The sequence below is a fragment of the Nomia melanderi genome, chromosome 12, assembly GCF_051020985.1.
Source record: "Nomia melanderi isolate GNS246 chromosome 12, iyNomMela1, whole genome shotgun sequence".
Taxonomy (NCBI): domain Eukaryota; kingdom Metazoa; phylum Arthropoda; class Insecta; order Hymenoptera; family Halictidae; genus Nomia; species Nomia melanderi.
In genome coordinates this window covers 15,082,266-15,101,856 of record NC_135010.1, presented here as the reverse complement: position 1 = coordinate 15,101,856, position 19,591 = coordinate 15,082,266, and the positions used below count along the sequence as shown (strand labels likewise).

At 56.7% G+C, this 19,591-nt stretch overlaps 1 protein-coding gene across 11 annotated transcripts in view; it reads left to right on the top strand.

Moving 5' to 3' along the window:
- LOC116428385 (uncharacterized protein CG43867) overlaps positions 1-19,591 on the top strand; it is a 98,641-nt gene that overhangs the window by 19,648 nt on the left and 59,402 nt on the right. The window contains exon 1 of one of the 11 annotated variants that reach the window (XM_076372439.1): positions 13,385-13,489. The exons of the other annotated variants lie outside the window; for them this stretch is intronic. Within the exon in view, the coding sequence (XP_076228554.1) occupies positions 13,403-13,489 (87 nt within the window). The 5' untranslated portion in view covers positions 13,385-13,402. Of the gene's footprint in view, positions 1-13,384; positions 13,490-19,591 lie in introns of those variants that run through there. 11 annotated transcript variants of the gene reach the window in all.

Sequence of the window (19,591 nt, the reverse complement as noted above, 5' to 3'; positions counted from 1 at the left end):
GGACTGGCAACTTCCATTTGCGGCTTCGGATAATTGCTTCGGGAACGAAGGAGCGTCGTTTAAGAGGAACGGAGTTTTCAAACGCGAAACGGGAGGGCCGTAGAGTTGCCGCGGTTGGCAACGGGTTCGACGAATTTCCCGCGAGCACCGCGCAAGCGCCCGCTGCTCGCGTCGACGCGTTCGTAAAACACGTCCCGGAATTTCGGTAATTCTTCGCGGGCGTAACGAGGCGTTTTGTGTGCCCCCGACACCTCCGATGTTTGCGCTCGCGGCTCCATTGAATTTGTCGCGCGATGCGAGCGAAATGTCGGCTGCCGGGATTGCGCTCGGAGCCGCGGGGGCTCGGGAGCGATGCGTTCGAATTATGAAATCGGAAGCGATGAAAAACGAGGAAACGGAAAGATAACTCGCGCGTGACCGACTGTTCGAGTCCGCGCCAGCTTTCGTGACCAGAAGCGAGCAACAATGTCCGGACGGCGAGACACACGGCTGGACAAGGGGACGGAATGATCGCGCGTGTACCCGATAAAGCAGGAACAGGAAGATCGTGGCAGCTTAAACGTCCGTTAGCAGTCCACAAATATCATATGCTGGAATTTCTGGACAGGCCCGTGTCCCGAGCGACCTGCAGCTAACCGTTCAGAAGTTTTAGGCCGATGTCCAAGAATCCGAACACGATAAAGTCCGGACCGAGGGGCAGAAGTCGTTGCTCGGCTCGTCGGACCTTTAATCACCGACAAACTCGTCCGTTCGTACTTTGTAGCGAACCGCTAACCGAGCAGAACGCGTAGATATCCGCCGCGTCGCGGCGTCTGGCCGCTGGGAAAACATCTCTCCGGATTCGTGGGCGACCCGCTTTAATATCGACCGCAGCGCTCGCGTTTCCTCCGTTTTTCCTTTCTCCGGCTGTATCCCGGTCCTCTCCGCTGCCTTCGAGGCGGCTTCGCGCCGTGAATCTTGGCGTCGTCTCCCCGCCGCGGCGGCTCCTCTCGATAGGGAGAGACTTATCGATACCCATTGCGTTCGCGGCATTATGCAACAGGGCGGCTGCGCTGGAAAGAGAGGAGCATGGAATTCCGGCGGTTCCCTATTGATACAGATGACGGCCTCGTCCGCCGAGCCACCCATGGGAGCTATACGATTCAGCCACCCGTTACATTACCGTGAAATATTCCCCATTATCTTGATTTGTATACGCCGCCGAGTGTCCCCGCAGCGGCGTGTCCATCGGCTTGTTGATTCGCTCGCTCGCGCTCATTAATGTTTCATCGTAATGGATCGGTCGATTATCTTGCGCCCGCGATTCGTCACGTCCCTCTCGGTTCCCGTTCAGCCGCGAATTCTTCTCCCCCGCCGCGACCCCGGTTAATCGTCGCAATCCGTCCGGTTTCGCGCTTCCACCATTCGAGCGGCGCGCTTTCGCGAACCTCGCACCGGTATTCCGCTGTCTTCCTGCACCTTGATGTTTGCAAACGAACACGGCCCCGAGCTGCGGAACTTTCTCAAAGCTGGACCGCAGAGTTTCGCGCGGCTTTGGAATTGTTTGCGGGCCGAGGGTCGTTCCGGCGGACTCGTAAACCCGTCGCTGCAGTATTCGAACGTTCCGCCCGTGCTCAGCGATTCGTGTTATTTCTCATTTCCGTTTTGAAGAAACGTCATCTTCGCTTTGTCAGCTCGGAGAAGGATGATCGTATGTACGCGAGTTTCCGCGCGACTAAACTTATACGCGCGGACGATTTCCCCAAAGCCGTCTCGCGTCGCGCCGAGACCGATCCCTGCTCTCGGGAATAAACGTCGTTGAGCTTCCGGGTATCGTTTATCGGTTCGCGACGGCTCGTTTTCTTCCGGCACTCTTTGTTTCCTGTTTCGCGTCCGCTTGCGCGCCGTCAGCCGCGCAGGGCACCACGCCAAAGACGCGTCACCCGAGGAGGACTGCAGAAGGGTGTCTCTAATTGGTCCCATCTAAGAGGCCGTGGTTTCAAAGAGAAGTCGCCGGCGTTTCCGCGCGTCCCACCCTCCGCGCGCACACGCTCTCACCCTCTTCGGCATTTGGAGAAACGGGCGCGCGCTCGCGCGGAAACCAAACACGGCCGCAGACGACACGGGAAGAGATACAAGTCGCGACGATCGTCCGCGTCTCGCTCGCTCAGCGCGCAGGCGGAGCGTATCTGGCTCGTTTTCAAAAGCCGGCGTCCTTTATCTCGTTCCGTTTCATTTCCTTCCGTAGCGGGCGCGGCTGTCCCGCGATATTTATCAGAGGCAACTTTTGGAAATTAATATCGGCGACAGCCCGTTGAAAATTCGACGTCGGCCGGCGCCTATTTTCGGCCCGGCGCCGCTGTTTGTTTCCCAGTGCCCCGCCTTCGCGGACGTTTCCGACGTCTCCCCGTCGGATCGCCGATTTCACGGACTTCTCTGGTCCTCTGGTCTCGCGAGGGAACACGAAAGATCGACCCCGACAACGATACTCTGTAGCTGCTCCGAGCACGTGGAACCGGTTAGCGTCAGCTACAATCGTATCGGTCTCCCGAGATTGCGCCAATCTAGGATTCCCAGCGATCTTTCGGACCTACGAGCTGCACCCAAATAAACAACGGTTCCCGCCGTGCGCGAGTAGTCGCGCGAAACCATCCGAGGCGGGGCGAAATCGTAACCTACGGCGGAGTTTGCGAAGCAACCCCGATTTTCTCCCGAAATTCATACGAACGCGTCGCCGGGAACAAGTCCACGGGTCGCTAATGAAATCGGGGAGCCCGAGCCATTCGGATTCCCGAAGAAACGGCACCCAGGTCGGCAGTTTTCATGCTGATACGTGGCGGCGCGGACGCATCCGCGCGACTCATTAGACCCCGGTCACCTGTGCGCCATATTTTTCCCAGTGTTGGCACGCGTGTACGTGCGCGGCGAGCGCGCGCGCGCTCGTCGGCCAACACCAGTCAAGAATCTCTCTTTGAGCCGGAGACAGGAAAGCACGCACACAAGTCGCACCGTGAAAGTACGGAGAGCGGCTCGACTCCGTTCCTTTCGTAGCACGGAACCCTCAAAAGTCCCCCGGCCCTCTCGTCGCTGGCACTCCGACGACAGAGGGACGAGAGCCGCGCTTACGTACCTACACTCCCGTATACAAGGTGTCCTTTCGTCCGTTCCGCGCGCGAGATGCAGCTAAACAAATTACACGGCTGTTTGCGTCGGACGTTCCCGTCGCAACGTTGGCTCGTCAAACATTCAACATTTTATTCTGCAATAATTCAGCGGAACCTTCCAGACCTTCCTCGGTTCTCGACGTTTCTCGGCGATTCTCGACGTTCGTGCTACTCAGTTTTTAATTTCCTCGCTTCTCTCGCGAGATCCTCGGTGTTCAGGAGTCGGCAGGAGGATCGAAGCTTCTCCGGTCCGCGAGAAATCTTCTCGCCCGGTCGGTTCGCAGCGAACGAACCGGTCACCCTGTATGTAGGGATACATGTACAGTCTCGTAGACGGACGGAGGGGTCGCGGGCAGCGGAGAGCGAGACGGAAAATTACAATCTGCGAACTGCTCGTTGTAACCGACGACTACGTCGGGTTGCATGGCACCGAGGAGCCCGGACATCGTGTCCAATTAGTAGCCAAGGCAGCGTGAAACTTTAACGAAATTCGAGTTCGGAGAATTCGCGTCTCAATTAAAAGTTCGCGTGCGACGCGGCCACCGGGGACGCGTCCCGGAGCCGAACTTTGCCGCGATTTTTCGATTCGCCCGTCGCTCGCCGCATCATCGACGCTTTTAGCGGCGTCCTCTTGAAATAATCGCCGTCGAACGCCACCGTGCCAAACTCTGTTCCGCTCGAATCGAGAAAACGCGGATCGCGGACACCGGGAGAGATCAAAGCCTCCGGTGCTCCAGTCTTTGAACCGTCGAGCGGAGAACCTGTTTGTTTCGATTAGAACAAGTCCTAGATTCGATGGGATAACAACCGGACTCTTTAATCGGACAAGTTAATCAATCTTTCCGAGCCCCGATGAAGCGCTAAGAGGACTTCGGAGGCTCTAATGGTTCTTTGAGGGACGTCGCCAAGAGGTTTCGATCGTTACTGCGAGAAATCGGGGGCGACGCGCACAAAATTACGATATTTTCTTCCCTGGAGTCTGCAAAGTTCCAGCGACTCGTACACAATCAATTACAGAGTACATTTATTCTGAATCTTTTCCATCCGCGCGCATTCCTCCGATAAAGTTCCGTTATCGCTAGAGCCGAGACTAGACAGTCGGGTCCCCGTGGTTCGGCTGACGCTCCGAATAAAGACGGGCGGCTCGATCGATCGGAATCGACGAGCCTCGGGTGTCATCCGGAAGAATACGATACGGCGTACAACGGCCGCGAATATAAAGTCGAATTTCTAGGCGACCGTATATCCTGGCCTATGTATATTTTTGCATCGAAATCGGTTCCTATAAAGATAACCGTGGGCCAGAGAGACGACGGGAGATCCTGCCGCGGCGTATCCGTTTCCTTTTATTTCCGGAGCCTGATACCGTGTCTCCTTGGACGATCCGAGTCGCGAAACGTCGGAAAGAAGTTCGACTCGCGTAAAGGCGGGAGGGGGGTGCAGCGAGTCGAACTTCGCCGTCCTAAATTCCCCGGAATTCGCCAACTATTTCTTCCTCGGGCTCCGAAGTTCCAACGGTCCGCGACAAGCGGCACATTTTCTGTTACGGATTATATGTACGCTCTGGATCCGCGTCCCTTTCCCGACACGGATTCGATCTTTTGCTCGTGAGACTGGCCCGCCATGTCCGGCAGCCTTTTAAACCGTTTGCCCGGAGTTTTGCTGTTCCCGAATCGAGTCGAATCGAGAGCATGGAAACGCAGCTGCACCGGTCGCGCCGGAAATCCGAGTTCCTTTATTTGTGGATTCCGCGTCTAGACGAAGAGGAGGCTGAGAGGTATGCCAAGTTTGAGGCGACCACGGGAACTGAGAATCAAGATAGCAGTTCGTTATCGTTTGAACCGCATCAAATTTCCACATTTCGTCGCGACGTACTATGCGCCGCTTGGAAAATAGAACATTGGTATCGTTGGAATAATTATCAACGGTAATGTAAATACGAGCTTGGCGGCGAGACGTCTGCTCGAGAAGAGTGCCGTGCCAATAAGCGGACGCGTCTGAATAAATCGAGCTTCGCGCGAGCCGGACCACCCTCTGACTTTTCCGCGGCGCATAATGCCGCCGGGCGAAAGAGGAAGCTCGACATCCGGCCGCGGCGAAAGTTCTCGGCGCTTTCATGCTTGTTTTTTGCGTCCCGTGTTCCGTACGTTTTATCTCGACACCGTTGACGCGTCCCAGAACGCGTCCGCGTATTTTCCTTCTTATTTAAAGGGACTCGCAGCCGGCCGGATAATGAAAATTCCTCTTTCGTTTCGGGGCGACGCGATAGCGCTCGCGGAAATTTCGAGCTCGTAAACCCGAAAGCTTCGCGGTACCCAGTAAACACCGGTTAAGCGGAATAATGCAGACGCGAACCGGCTATCCGGGTACTTTGCGAGTAGGAACAAGTTGCGAGATCGTTTCTTATGCGGCTCGGATCTCCTCGGTTCCGTAAGCCAGTTTCTTTTTATTAGGAGCGCGGCTCGGGATACCGCGCTCGCCGGTCCCCCAATTCTTCCGATTATCTCGGCGAACTTCCGCCAGAGCAATCTCGCGTCCAGCGAGACGGACGGACGTTTTTCAGCCGTCCGATGTCGCCGGGTGGCTCGGACTCGTTTCACAGCGGACGATCAAAGGTCCTGCGTCTGACTTTTCCCCGGCGTCCCCCGCTGCCCGGGCGCGGTTTAATCCGGAGCGGGAGGCCGTCTTTCTTGGGAAAACATTCGTTAATCCTCCACTCCGTTTACCTTCTTAATTTCTTGTTCGCTTAAGAGCCGGCTCCAGGTAAAAAGTAATCCGAGCCGCGTATAAAGGATTCATGGCTCCAGGAATGCCCCCTGAAGAGCGTTTTCACGGGGCGACGAGGAATCGGCAAGGTGTAACAGGGCGGGCCGTCTGATTAAGTATCCATGAACCGCAGACCGTGTACTAATACGTCACCGGGTCGGCGGATACGAGGCCACTCCATTTCACGCGCACGGTCCACCCTCTCTCGAGACCCTGATAAAATCCTATCGACAAACCTGTCCACGACACCCTTTGGCTACCTTTCCAACCCTCTTCCCGAGCCCGTCCGCCGCCGGACGAGACCGGACCACGGTCGGGCGGGCGTCTTTTCCCACAGGCGACGACGAATTTCGCCGGGGCGAAAGCTACGGGCCGAAATTGGAAAGCCGTGGCTTTCCGGAATGAGATTCGTCGTCCGGCCCCGCGATATTTCAGCACGAATATCCCTTTGTGACTAATTTCCCGTCGTCCTTCGGGCCACCCCGGGATCGAATAGCCGCGGAAACGCGTTCGAACGCGGCCGAGGCCGAGAACGAGGGAGGAAATGGATTCCCCCCTTACCGGGCGCGCGCTTTTACGTCGGCGCTCGATTATGTTTTAATAATCGCCGCTAATTTTACGATCGAACGTACGCGCCGCGTCTCCTCGTCGATTCCCCGATGAATGAAGCACTTAACGCGATGCGTCGGCTGATCGGCGATCGTCGATTACGCGACGGGAAATTCAGCGCTCGCGTACGACGAACGCGTTTATCGCGCGCGACGATAATCGAGTGATCATCGTTATCGTCGGCGCCGCCGACGGGAGGCGAGTGCTTTCGTACGCGAACTATCCGGCGAACGGAGGACCGAAAAGCCGCGACGCGATCGCGCTCCTCCGACGCTCCGCGACGAGTAGCTCGCCGATCGAAATTCCATGTGTCGTCGGGGGTGGATTCCCGGCTCGAATCGCCGACAGTCTCGACGAGAATTGATTAAGCCCGGTTTAACCCTTCGTTTGAACCCTCTGGTGCCTCGTAATCGTAAATTGGGGTGGCTCCGCTGTCCCGGCGCGCCGCCAACCGAGAAGCGCGTCGCCCCTGTCCGTGTGTTCTCCTTTAATTCGAGGCCCGTACGCACCTGTACACACGCCCCTTCCCAGACACCGGTTCTCGCGCCAGCGGCCGACGGAGATACCGCTCTGCAACCCGACCCCGGCCGGTCGAACACGACCCACCCGATTCCTCGAAACCGGCCGGGCAAAAATTTACGCAACCGCGTCTCCTTCTCGCGTGACCGCGCCTAACGTTCCGCTTTTTATCGGACGATTTATTCCGTCCGCGGCTCCCACGCCCGTTTGTTTCTTCTCTGTTTATTCCCTCGCGGCGTAATCGATATTCGGCCGCAGTGCAGTCGGTCGCCACCCCACGCTTGCCGCCCGTCCCACGACCTTATGAATTCCATCTCGCGGATCGTAAAGCAAGTTCTCGATCCGACCCCGGACGGCGGTTTTGTTTCGAGCACCCGCCCGACCCTTTATACCGGTGTCCCCTTCCGATATCGGGCGACTCTTAGCGATTCGGGGGAGGTTTACGGCCGATTTACGGGATCCGCGGTAAAAGCGTGTCCACTAGAGTCCCGGCCAATTCCGACCGAAGTGGCTACCCTTGGATCATATCCTCCGCTAGTCCATCCTCGCTTCGCCGACGACGTCACCGCCGAACCCCGATTTCACGGAACGGAGTTCGATCGTTCGTTTCGTTAACTTTATCGTCGGACCGATGGCATTCGTTCGTCGCAATCCGACGTTGCCAGGGTAAAATGGAAATCGGTGTCGTTGGAATATTTGCAATTGACGCGTTAAGTATCGTGCTAGCTCGCTTCTATGAACTTCTTTTCGCTCGTTAAGGGTTACCGCTTAACCCTCCGTATATATTTGGGAAAGATTGACCCGTTTCGTACCTTCGTTCGAGCCTGGGAACGTATCAGCGCTGAAGTATCCTTGGCGAGTCGGAACGAGATCGCGGAATGGATCGCGAGTCGACCAGTTAACCTGTTTCAAAGGAAACAAAGACGAAAATCACGGGACCGTGGTGGGGTCAGGCGACCCTCGTGCGAAGGGAGGTACGCATCAAATTCAGATGAACGGAGAACATTCAAGGAGTCGTTTCACCTCTTCGGAATAAAACTTCCACCCCTGTGCGACCCTATATACGTCTTTCGAGTGGCGTCGGGTCGTTTTCGGGGGGTTGAAACTGCCGCGTGTAAGCACCGAGGAATAATCCAGGGCCCCCTGCCTGCCGAGTCGACTTTTCGCCGTCCTGGCCCTCCGACCGATTCTCGGGGATCCAGTTTCCAGGGCGGGCGAGAGAGCGGGAGAACTCTTCGGGACGCGTAAATCTCGAAGAAAGCGTTTCGCCGGGTGGAGGAATGCTTTCACAGTCCAGGGACGACGAGCACACGAAGGGCTCATTTGACCAGACGTACGATAAAGCTCGTGTGTAACGGGCCGAACCTCCTACCCCTTCGAAACCAGCCCCTTTACGAGCGGATTCTTTGTGCAAGGGGTTCGTCGTATGTCCTCCGACACCCGGGCCGCGATTCAACAGGCAGCAAATTGCTCCCGGTCGCTCGCTCGCTCGCTCGCTTGGTCCGCTCGCATGGGAACGGTAACGAGATCGCAAAAAGGGCCGCCCTATCCCGGCCGCTGCACCGGCCGCCTCCGCGTAACCGGCTCCGCTCTGTCGTTTTTTCATCTCCGGGGACGCGGCGCGTACATCGGCCAGGCCGAATCTCGCGGAAAGAATTTTCCGCCGCGTTGTTTCCCGGCCGGACAAAAGCACGCTCGGGGGCGAGACCCGCTCGCTCGTTGCCAAGAGGGAACGCTCGTGTCGCCCATTGAACTCCGATGTTGTCTTTTAATTTCGCTTGCGCCTTTTTTATCGAGTTTCCGGCAGTTCGACTCGTTTCGCGTTACTCGCACGGTTCGTCCGCGTTCGCGATTGCGCGGACGGATTTCGATACTCGCGCGACGTTTATCGCCGCTCCTCGTATGCCCGTACGATCTCCTAACGAATCGCGTATTCGGACTCGCGACTTTTTACGCGACGGTGACGCGCGATCGTCTATTCGACGGGGGAACGCGAATCGATTCGCGGGTAATCGTCTACTTTCGTCGCGCGAATTTTATTCCCGTCCGATCGGTCCTCGTAAAACGACGTGTCTCGCGAGTCGTCGTCGTTAAACCGAGCGGTGGATCGATCGCGGATTTCCTTTTTCCTCTCTCGGTTTTTTCCCTCTTTTTTTGGCATCGCTGTACACAGGCAGTTAGGTCTATATCGCCGCTATTGAATAGAGGCAATGGCCGATCGTCCATCGAGGCATCGGTACGAGGCGGCGGGCTGCAAAGGCAGGCCGCCAGTTCGCCGCGCCGCGCCGCTCCGCTCCGCGCCGGGAACGTATTGTCGCGAATACGATTACGACGGTAACTGTGCGAACGGGAGGAATTGATATCACGATATCGCGCCGATACGTTACTAGGATTGCGAGCGCACCCGTCGTTATTGTCTCGACGGCACAATATTTTCCCGCCGTTCGCTGCTCGATTAATAGATAAATCCTTGGGAAAGTAGCTCTTTCGCGTTCGGTTTCATCGTTCGTCGATCTGCTTTCGGGTAATCGAGTTTCCTACGGACGACGGGGTGGGCGGAGGCGGTCTGACTTCCAATATTCACGGAAATGGGATTATAGAAAGGCAATTCCGAAATAAACGCGACGCGACACGGAATAACCGGCACTCGTGCGTTTCTCATTCGTCTCGAGCGTCAGTTCGTTTCGCTTCGATACGTGTATCGAACCTATCCTAATTATTTAGTAGTTCCCCGGCTCTCGGGAGCTTCTTATCGATTCGCCGCGGATCCGGGAAGCCAGCGATTACATTTTAATAAGGAGCTCGACGGAATCGGAATCCCCCCGCAGATAACAATACCGCCTTTTGTCTCGCAGCTCGCCGTTCCCCTTTGTACGCTTAAAAGGAACGACGGAGCTTTCTCGTCGGTATCGTTCCTTCCGGGATCCACTTTCCGGCCGGAATTCCTCGCGATTCGATAGTCGGCGCGCGTCTACGCGACGAGCTTTCCATTACGCCAGACGAATTTCGCGACTAATAATCTCGCGACAAACTCGAGACGAGGGGGGAACTGCTCGGAACGCTCGCTCGCGGGAAACAATTTCTCGGAATGAGCTCGCTCGAACGGAACCCGAGGAACCGGAGGAACGCGCCGGGATTTCGTTGAAATAAAGCCGCGCTCTGTTTCTCGGTCTCGTCGATTTTCCGCAGTTTTCTCTTCCGGGGAGCAACCGGCGCGCCCGCTTTTTCGTTCGCTTCCATCCGCGTGATCGATCGCGGTCGTTTCGCTTTCCTCGAGCGTTACGCTTGTTCCTCGTCCACTCGGCGAACGGAGCTACATCGAACCGAACGCATTCGGACCTAGGTTTCCGCGTGCTCGAACGCTTCAACGCTGTCAGTGCCGAGCGTAACATTCCGGGGAACGAAACGGTGCGTTTGCTCGGCGCGGAAAATATCCTGGGGAAACGTTACCGACGCAAGGCGAATGTGGAAACTTTAGGCTCAACAACGAGCCGAGACAGAATGTCGTACGACTTTTCGTTCAAAAGTTACACGCGTTCGAAGATCGAGGATGTTTCTTGCCGCAGTAAAGTTGCAGCTCGACGATCAAAACGTAAACTCGCCTTTTCGGTCGCTAGACGCTTCCCAGGCTGTTAACCCTTTCGCCGCTGCGCTCGAAACGCCCGTTATATGGTCGCCTGTATGCATTATGCAATGCGCATTCCATCGTGGAATATAGTTGTTCGCCACGGGACGATCTTACGTGTTCCGTACGTTTCCTGACGGGGCTGTCAAGAGTAATTTCGCTCTTAATAATTCGCTAACATGAAAAGAAGACGTGTTTCCCGCAGCAGCGGTGCAGTTACTGCGAGCGTTACGCACTCGTTGCCGCGACACGCCGCGTTACGCTTCCGTTCGGCTGAACAGGACAATATGCGATTTATAAAAGCCCTGATTCAAATTAACAAGATCACAGGGAGTCCCGGCGTTTCCAGAACGTTTCAGAATTTCATATTCCAAAGCAAACCCTTTACGCGATGCCCGGTGATCCCTCAGCCCGTCCGTCGTTTATATTTTCCAGGAATTTTCCAGCGAGCGGCTCCCTTGCCGGGAAAGGGAGCGATCAGGCGGCTGGTAATTGAAAAACTCTCGGGAAAGGGTTAATTCGATAAACGTCCCGAGCACGGCCGCGCGCCGTGTATCCGTGGCGGCGGCCAGCCGGGTTTTCCGCGTCGGTAACAGGTGACTTTTCATTACGGTGCCGATGTTCCCGGCCGCTTTGCACACCGAGTAATGGGAGAAAGAGGAGGAGAAGGCGGAGGATAGGCGGGCCCGTGAACTTTTCGACGCGGGACACGGAAATAAAAAGATCGCAGCCGTGATTAAAAGCCCTTCGGCAACAATTGATTTTCCCCCCCTTACAACCCGGAGATTCAACACCGCAAGTGCCGAGCACCAGAACCGACGACTTACATTACAATATCTTCGAAAAATCCTAAGAGCCGATACATCGACATTTTCCGATTAACCTTTTAACTACGGCGAGACTATTCCTCTGTCTGGCAGGCTTCGAGCATCATGAGTGTAACGTCGCTGCGATCTGAGACCGATCGAACGTTTCACTCTGCAATCGCGTGAAATTCAACTACGACGCGCACAACTGTCGACAGAGAAAGAATTGTGACGCTACAGCGACGCACAGTAGATAAAAAGTTAATCAGTTCTTTGATACCTCGGGAACTCGACAGCGCCGAAAATCCGAAAACAGGTATTCACGAACGAGTCGTTTCGAGCCGGACGATTCTCTCGTTCGCCGAGCGAATTCTTCGCGCCAGCCGCGCGCATCCCGTGTTTTCGCGCGAATATCGACGGAAAAAGAAGAGCGCGGCCCGAATTTTTTGCCGGGCGGTTGTCGCCGATCCACGTCCGCGAATTTAAACGATTTTACTGGATACCGTTGCCAGCTGGAGACGGACGTGCCCCGAATAAAACCGGCAATTTCCCCGCGAGCCAGCCAGCCAGCCAGCCAGCCAGCTAGCGAGCCTACCGACGAGAACGCATATTTGTTTCCCGTCGGCGGCGGTTCGATAAATTTCGACGTCCTCGGGAAACTCGCGCGTCTGCCTCCTGGCCCCGGAGTATATTCCACTTAAGCAGACTCCGGCGCCTTCGTATGCTCGTCGCGCGCGCGACCGGTTCCCGATCCCTCGCCGATATTTACGCGGGAGCTCGACCGTGAATTCGACGCGGAATTTCCGCGGGAGCCGCCGGTTCCCTGGGCTTTCCCGCGGCGGCGGGGGTCTGATTCGAGAAAATAGGATTAACGATGATGGATCGGTTTATTAGATCCCGGGAGCGCAACGCCGCGCGCGCGCGAGGAGGAAGCTAAGCGGAGAGTTCCGCCGGCTGCAAGGTCTTTGGTATTTATTACGCAATGGTAACCTTGCTTCGGGCGGTTCTGCCTTCAGATTCCGCGCGCGCGGCGCCCGTTACCCTCCCGTGCTCCGATCGTGTTCCCGTCGGACCGCCTCCGCCGCTCTCCTTCGCGAATCAAATTCACAACAGAGGATCACAATAGTCGCCGCGGGAGCACGGGGTCCGAGCTTTGCCCGGTAAACAAGGATCGCCGGTGGGACAAGCACGGAGAGCAAACATCGTTGGCCCGGAGCGAACTACCCCGAGATTGCGGCGTTCGCCGCGCAATCTGGCTTGCCGTTCGGGGATCGGGATTTCGGAGAGCCGGTGTCGCGCGGGAACAATGTTCGTGCGACGAAAACAACATTGATTCGCGACGAGAAACAACAGCGTTATCGATACTGTAGGCGCAGATCTTAGAAGCGGCGACGCTGCCCGCAAATTGGCGTTCTTATCAATAACTACGGGCTCTTAGCTACCGATTCTATCTGAATCGCTTGTATCTTATCGTCGCAAAGGGTTCCGAGCGATTTCGATCCCGCCGCGGTTCTGCCCGTCCGTCGCGAACAGTTCGTTGCACGTGTCGCCGACTCGTTACCAGACAGTTGTTCTCCGCGACGCTGACAGCTGTTACGTCCCGCAGCCCGGACGAACCATCTCGCCGTACGCTCGCGACGTTTCCGAGGGGAGAACCGCTGCGATTGGCAACCAACGGCGGCGCGTCCGGCGATCCATTTATCCGTGCGTGGGGCGGAAAAAACGGGCAAAGGACAGCGCTCGGTTTTATTGGACCGGCGTAGCTCCCGCGACAGTTACACATTGCGAGGGCCATAAAGCTGTCCCGCCGCCCCGCGTCTAACGATTATCCACCCGCGTTTTCCCGCAACGGTACGCTTTTCCCGCGGTACACTCGAATCTTTGCGGTTCGCGTCGACTTTCCCGTCGCAGCTCGGTTGAGTGCTAGCGGAAGTATGTCCGCATTCGTCTGCATTCGGGCCTGTGCACACGAGCGACGGGCTTTCGTGGCGGTGACGGCAATTGTGCGACGAGGATCACGGGTATATATATTTATTTTAATTGTGTGCGTTGCGCGAGATGAAATTTGCTCCGTGCACGCGGCGTATACGTAAAATCTCTAGCGGTATCGCGGAATGGCGTCGTTCGGGAGCATAGGCTCTCCTCCGGAAAGACGGTATCGCGGGACGCGGAAATTCAAAGGAGAGTCGTACGATAGCGCGATCCACTCCATTCCGCGCGAGCCGTTCGGTTCTCCGCTCGGAATTTCTAGGAACAAAGGGCAACGATACGAGATATTATCCGCGCCGCGTGGAGCGTGCGTCAGAGGCTTCCTCCGCGATACGCGGTACAGCTTCGTCCGTTCCAGACAGCGGAACTCGACGAGACAGCCGAAAGGAGCCTCCGTTTTTCCCTGTCTAGTGAAAATTCCGGAAAATCTGCGACAACGAGGCCGTAGCCGCGTTAGCCCTGTTCCTGGACGATGTAACTTCGTCCCGAAACGACGATACGACGCCGAGATGAACCGTGAAGCTCGTTGCTCCTCCGTGAAACGGGTCGGCAGTCTGGCGAAGTGTCGCGCGGAATCGCCGCGCGACTCCGGCTGGAATTAGCGACCGTCTCGCCGCTCGCGGCGCGAGCCACGTTCGAGAGGTTGCCAGGGCGGAACGTCGAATGGCGCAACAAAACTAATTTTACAAAACGCCGCGTTTCGCTCAGGTAAATTATTAAGGTTGGCTCTCTGGAGCCCCTCCCTCTCTTCTCCGACGACAGGTCAATAGATTCGCCGCTGGCTTTCGGGGCTCGCAAGCTGGCAGCGCGGAGGGAACACGCAAGGGGTCCGCGAAAGTTTCGCCCTCGCCGCCTTGGGGTTAAGCCGTTCCGAGGGGAACGCGCCGAGATATTACAAGCGGACTCGCTCTCGTTCCCTTCCCCCTGGCTGCGTGATTCGCGAAAACCCCGCAATAAAGTGGACCAGCATTATTTATTAATTTCGTGCGTGCCTAATGGAGAATGCTGCCGAGGACCGAGCCCCGCGCTCGGAATGGCTTCCACGATGGCGGCGGTCGGGACGGTTTACGTTCGAATCGTATCAGTGCGGCGGAGTTATTGCTTCGTCGTGGCTGGTTCCGATAAAGTGACGCGCCCTTTCACCCCGTGACGCGTCGCGTTTGGGTCAGCCTCGAGGGAGCTTTTCGGCAGATGGAAATGATCCGCGTTGCGATCATCGAATCGCGGGTGGTCGTTGGCTGCGTCGCAGCGCGTGGGGGGCGAATTCTGGAATCACGCAGGCTCGAGGGACGTCCAGCGCGCTCGGTTGGTTAATTTATCGCAGAAACGCCGGCATAATTGGTTCGAACGAGTAGAATCAGTTCCTCGAAGTGTTCTCGCTCTCGCGATTCGGTCGGGTTCTATTACCGTAGACTCGGTCTCGCCCTCGAATCCGATAGGGCGATTGAAACGTTCATTATCGTTCGAAGTAGAATCGGCACCGATTGGCACGGCGCGAGAGCGGGCAATTGTGATCGATCTTCTCGGCGGGAACTGTGGCGTTCGCCGATAATTAAGTCCTCTCTGGAAAAATAGAGGACCTAATTCGCGGTCGGTGTATATCGGAGTCTGATCCGTGGCGGACTGTTAACGGTGTCAAGCAGGGTGATCGATTACTATGCACCGTCTCGCTTCGATCCGGTCGAAAGCCCGACGGACGGTCTCTCGTCCGAAGCACCTCTTATCCGCGCCTTATCCGGCTTATCCGACCTTCCGCATCTTCTTGACCCACTGCAAGGGCAACACGGCGGCGAGCCGGGGACAAAAGCCGCCGGGACACATTTTTGCACCGTCGTTCCGTCCGCCTCCAGCCGCGCCGCGCTCCCCGCGCGAATAGAAGAAAGAACTGGAGCGAACAGTTTTAATATTTCACCGTCCATCCCGGCAGATTTCTGGGTCACCGCGGCGGCGACCGGTGTTCTATTCGGCCGGTGCGCGCGATACGGCCGATAAATATTGTTCAACGTTCATCGGGCGCGCGGAGGCTTCGTCGGCTGGAAGTTAACCCGTAACTTAACAGGGAATTAACAGGTCCGCCGGAGGAGCGGTTAGGTTAAATGGCGGCGGGTATTCTCGCGGAGAGACCGAACTTTTAACGAGCGTGTTCCGGCGAAGAAATATGTTAACGGTCGCCGGCACGACGCGGAAAAAGTCGTGAAGTCCTTGCCGGTCCGCAGACCTTACCGGATCCTTATCGTCTCCGTTCGCGGAATCGTCCATATTCGGCCGACGAAAAAGGGAGGGGAAAAAAAAAAAAAGAAACGATGCCCCGAGGAATTGCGGGAGTCGCAGCCGGGCATAAAATGCCCTGGAAGCAAAATCGATATTTAATTTTAACGAAGCCGAGAACCCGCACAAAAGAATATTCTCCGCGACGGTTCTGTAACGAGACTCGGGGACGCGAGTCCTCTCTTCCTTTTCCCTTCGCGCGCGTTCTCCGTCGCGCTCGCGGCTCTCCCGCTGGTCCGCTCTTCTTCTTTGTGTCTGCGGGAACGTCGTCGCCCCGTAACACCCGTGCGCTTTAGAACGCGCGGAGTAAGGAACGCAACAGCGGCGGAGGGAGGAAGAGAGAAAGGGAAAGTCGCGCGAGCGAGGCGCTAGTTCGACTTTCCCCGGCGATGCCCGGGGAGGCCGTAACGAGAATCCTAAAAAGGACGATTTGTTTCTTGCTCTCGGCCGCGCCGGGTATTATCGTCGGAGCGTAAAACAGCCGCGATACGGTCCAATCTCTTCGGACTTTATCGGCCGCGGCGCGCGACCGCGAACTAAACTCCGGCGAAATTCCTTCCAATTGTACAAAGTGCCGTCTAAACGGCCGGGACGCTCGCAATTTTGTTTGCGTCCACGGGTCCGGGTCTGCGCGAGGAGCGCGCGGCGACGTCTCAGACCGAAGAGGCTTACGGCTGGCGAACGAACAGGCGAGGAGCCCGGTCGTCTGGCCGTGCCGCGTGATAAAAGCACGCTTCCCGTGGAATCGCGTATTTTCCAGGGATTTCCGGGAGAACGGCCGCGAAAATTGCTGAAGAAAGAAGGCTTATCCTTGGACCGGCGGGCGGACCGTTGGGGGAGACGTGGCCGGGGCTGGCTGGCATCGGCGTGAAACGACGTTGAAAGATCGTACACGCTTCTTTCTGTTCGCTCGCCGGGCTTTTTCCTTTGTCCGAAACGTTCGGCCGGGAGCCGTGATCCGCCGAATCCCCTTTCCTCCCCTTCGCCTCCCCACGGGCCGGCCTTAACCCCGTGTATATCCGATCTCGATACCGTCGCTCCTCTGTCAGCTTTATTCGACGGATCTTCCAACATTCATCTCTCTCTCTCTGCCTCAAAATGGAGATCCTTTGCGAGGATCCTACCTGGTCGAATCGCGATTAACAAAGCGCCGTTTCTATGATCCAATCCGCTCTGTGCGTCGCGATTCCATGCAACGCGCTCCGATTTGACAATTGCGGATCGTGTCCAATGACCCAGACGTATCGATGAAACGGTCGTTTCCAGCGCGGATAAACGCGCGGACGGACCGAGAATCGACCGTCGACGGTCTGTTCCGATCATTTCGCTTGATAGTCGAGTCTAGCTTCGTCGCGAGGAGCGGCGGTTGAAGCGAGGAATGGAGAGAGGCGAGAGAGATTTTGTCCTCTCGCCAGTGAATCGTGCGCGAGGACATTTGGCGCGGCCATTAGCCTTCAAGGACGAAGCCCTCGGGTGAAGCCGTTGTAGTAATTAATTCCTCGCGTCTCGAAATTTCGTTAGAAGGGTCTCGGTCTCGAGCACCGAAGTTAGAAGCTCGCCCTTTGCCCTCTGGCGGCTCTTCGCTGCCTTGCGCAACAATTAGCACGCGTGCCCGATCCGTCGAATGCTCGCAACGACTCCAAAGCCAGCGTCTTTAACGGTTTCGGCTTTGCGTGCTGTCTACGAAACAGTTCATTAACGAAACACGCCCCGCAGGGTTGACTTCTCTCGGATTCGCGCGATCCTTCGCTTTTCGACTGTTCCTCGGACGATCGGAAATTGATTTCAACGGTGCTCGACCTATCGGACGTAAAAGATTCATGTCCCGAGGAGGAGGAACGGCGAAAGGGCGGCTAAAACGTCGCCGCTTCGCCGTAATCGTCGCTGAAGTGTACAGGTGACAGAATAATTTAAACAGAAGCAAACAAAAGGGCTTCCAGCCCTTCCTGCGAGCGAGGAGAGTAGACTGGGGGCTAGGAATTATGGTGGACAGGCGTTTTAATTGCTTCGCCGAAAAAGTCGGGAAAGGGAACCGAGAAAAAGAGGGTGCGCAGGCGAATCATCCCCCAAGAATCCGCTGCTCCGAACGGTTTCCTGAAAAGACGGCCGATTCACCAGCAGTCGAGCTCTCATTTTAGAACCGGCTCCTTCGATGTATCTCAATCGACCCTCCGCATTCATTCGACGAAATTACGTCGTGTTAAGTGGTTCGTCGATCCTCGAAGCCCGCTCGAACGGCTCCTTTTCCGCCTGCCGCTTAATCTCCGAGTCCGGGCGCGATCCATCGATCCCCGTTGCTCCACTTTACGAGCCCGGAACCTTCGATCTTTCGTTACCAGGTCCGAAAGTTTCGCGCGGGAGGGCAAAGAAGTGGGAAATCTTCCCGCGAGAATTTATCGCGCGCACGAATCTCTCGACCCGAATCCAATTTTCGAGATATACGAGGGTGCACGCGCGGCTCGTTCGCCCCGTTTCTTTTTTTTTTCGGTCGTCCCTCGACGGCCGACCGCTTCCCTCTCCTTGTTTACCAGCCACGCGTTCTCGCGGTATCCGCCTGTCAAAAGGAGATATACTGGCCACCGAGGTAAGCCGAACTCCGAGGTGGCGAGTTCCCTCGGCCGCGCGGAGGTTTCGGGGGCCGTCTGGCGCGCAAAAGGGCTGAAGGGAGCCGGACACGCGCGAGGAGGAGCGTAGATTCCTGCGGGAGCAAGTCACGGGGAAACGAATGAAGAGAAAGAGGAGGCAGCAGAAGGGAAGGAAGCGAGGAAGAAGAAGAAGAAGAAGAAGAAGCACCGGCTCGATAAGCAGTCGATATATCGTAAGCTCTCCGACGTCCTGTTCCTTTTACGAGAGCCGAGGAATACGCTGATGCCGCACTCTATCCGATTCGATTGCCCGGATATATAGACGCTTTTGTTTCCCGTCGAAGGAGCCCCGGGTCCCCGTTCGTTCTCGGCTCTTTCACTTTCCTCCCGTTCGCCCTCTAATTTCCCTTTCTCCGGCGCCATTCGGAGGGCGATAAATAACTCGACATCTTGTCCGGCCACGGCTCGCTCGCCCTCCGAGGGAAGACCTCGCCGAGGCGACAACGGCGACTACGCCGAAGACTACGACGACGACGACGGAGCTCTAAGTAGCCTTAACGGGATTAACGAGCTTTCGTTTTGCGCCCGTGGCCGGTTTGGCTTCTTCGATTATGCGATCGCCTTCTCGTAGCCGGTCTCACCTGACGGTGGGTTATCGAGACCTCGGATCGCCTCGAGTAGGATTCGATAGCCTCCACCTTTAGACCGCCTTCGAAGCGTTCGTCGCGACAATGTCTAAACTAAGCTCGAAGCGTCCGTCGCTCGGGTCCGTTCGATTCTCTTCGTTGATACTCCTGCTCGCGGCGCGTAGTAAACTCTTTGTCCTTCCACGCGTGGACCGTAAAGCTGCGAAACACGCGGAAGGCACGAGGGAGGCGCAGGGTGGAAAGGAGCAGCGGACCGACTAATTAAACCGGCCCCGGGGCCGGCCACCGTCGACAGAGGCAAGAACACGGGGAAAGAAGCGGCGTTTACGCTGGCAAACAACGTTGCGCCGCACTCGGCGAACGAGCAACCGGTGGTAAAGGCACCGCGACGGAATATATTAATTAGCCGGGGCGGGCGGGAGCCCCGCGGGAGGAGGAAGAAGTTGGTCGAGCGTCGCGACGACGCGGACAGAGGGAGGGAGAGCTTCCGCGGTCGTCGCAAAGAGCCGGAAGAAAGGTAAAAGCAGAAGGCGCGCCGGCTAAGGCCGGGCAACAGCCAAGAAGAACAACAATAAAACCCCGGGGTGTAATTTGTCATGGGGGTTCGCCGGCGAGAGGGCATAGATGTACATTC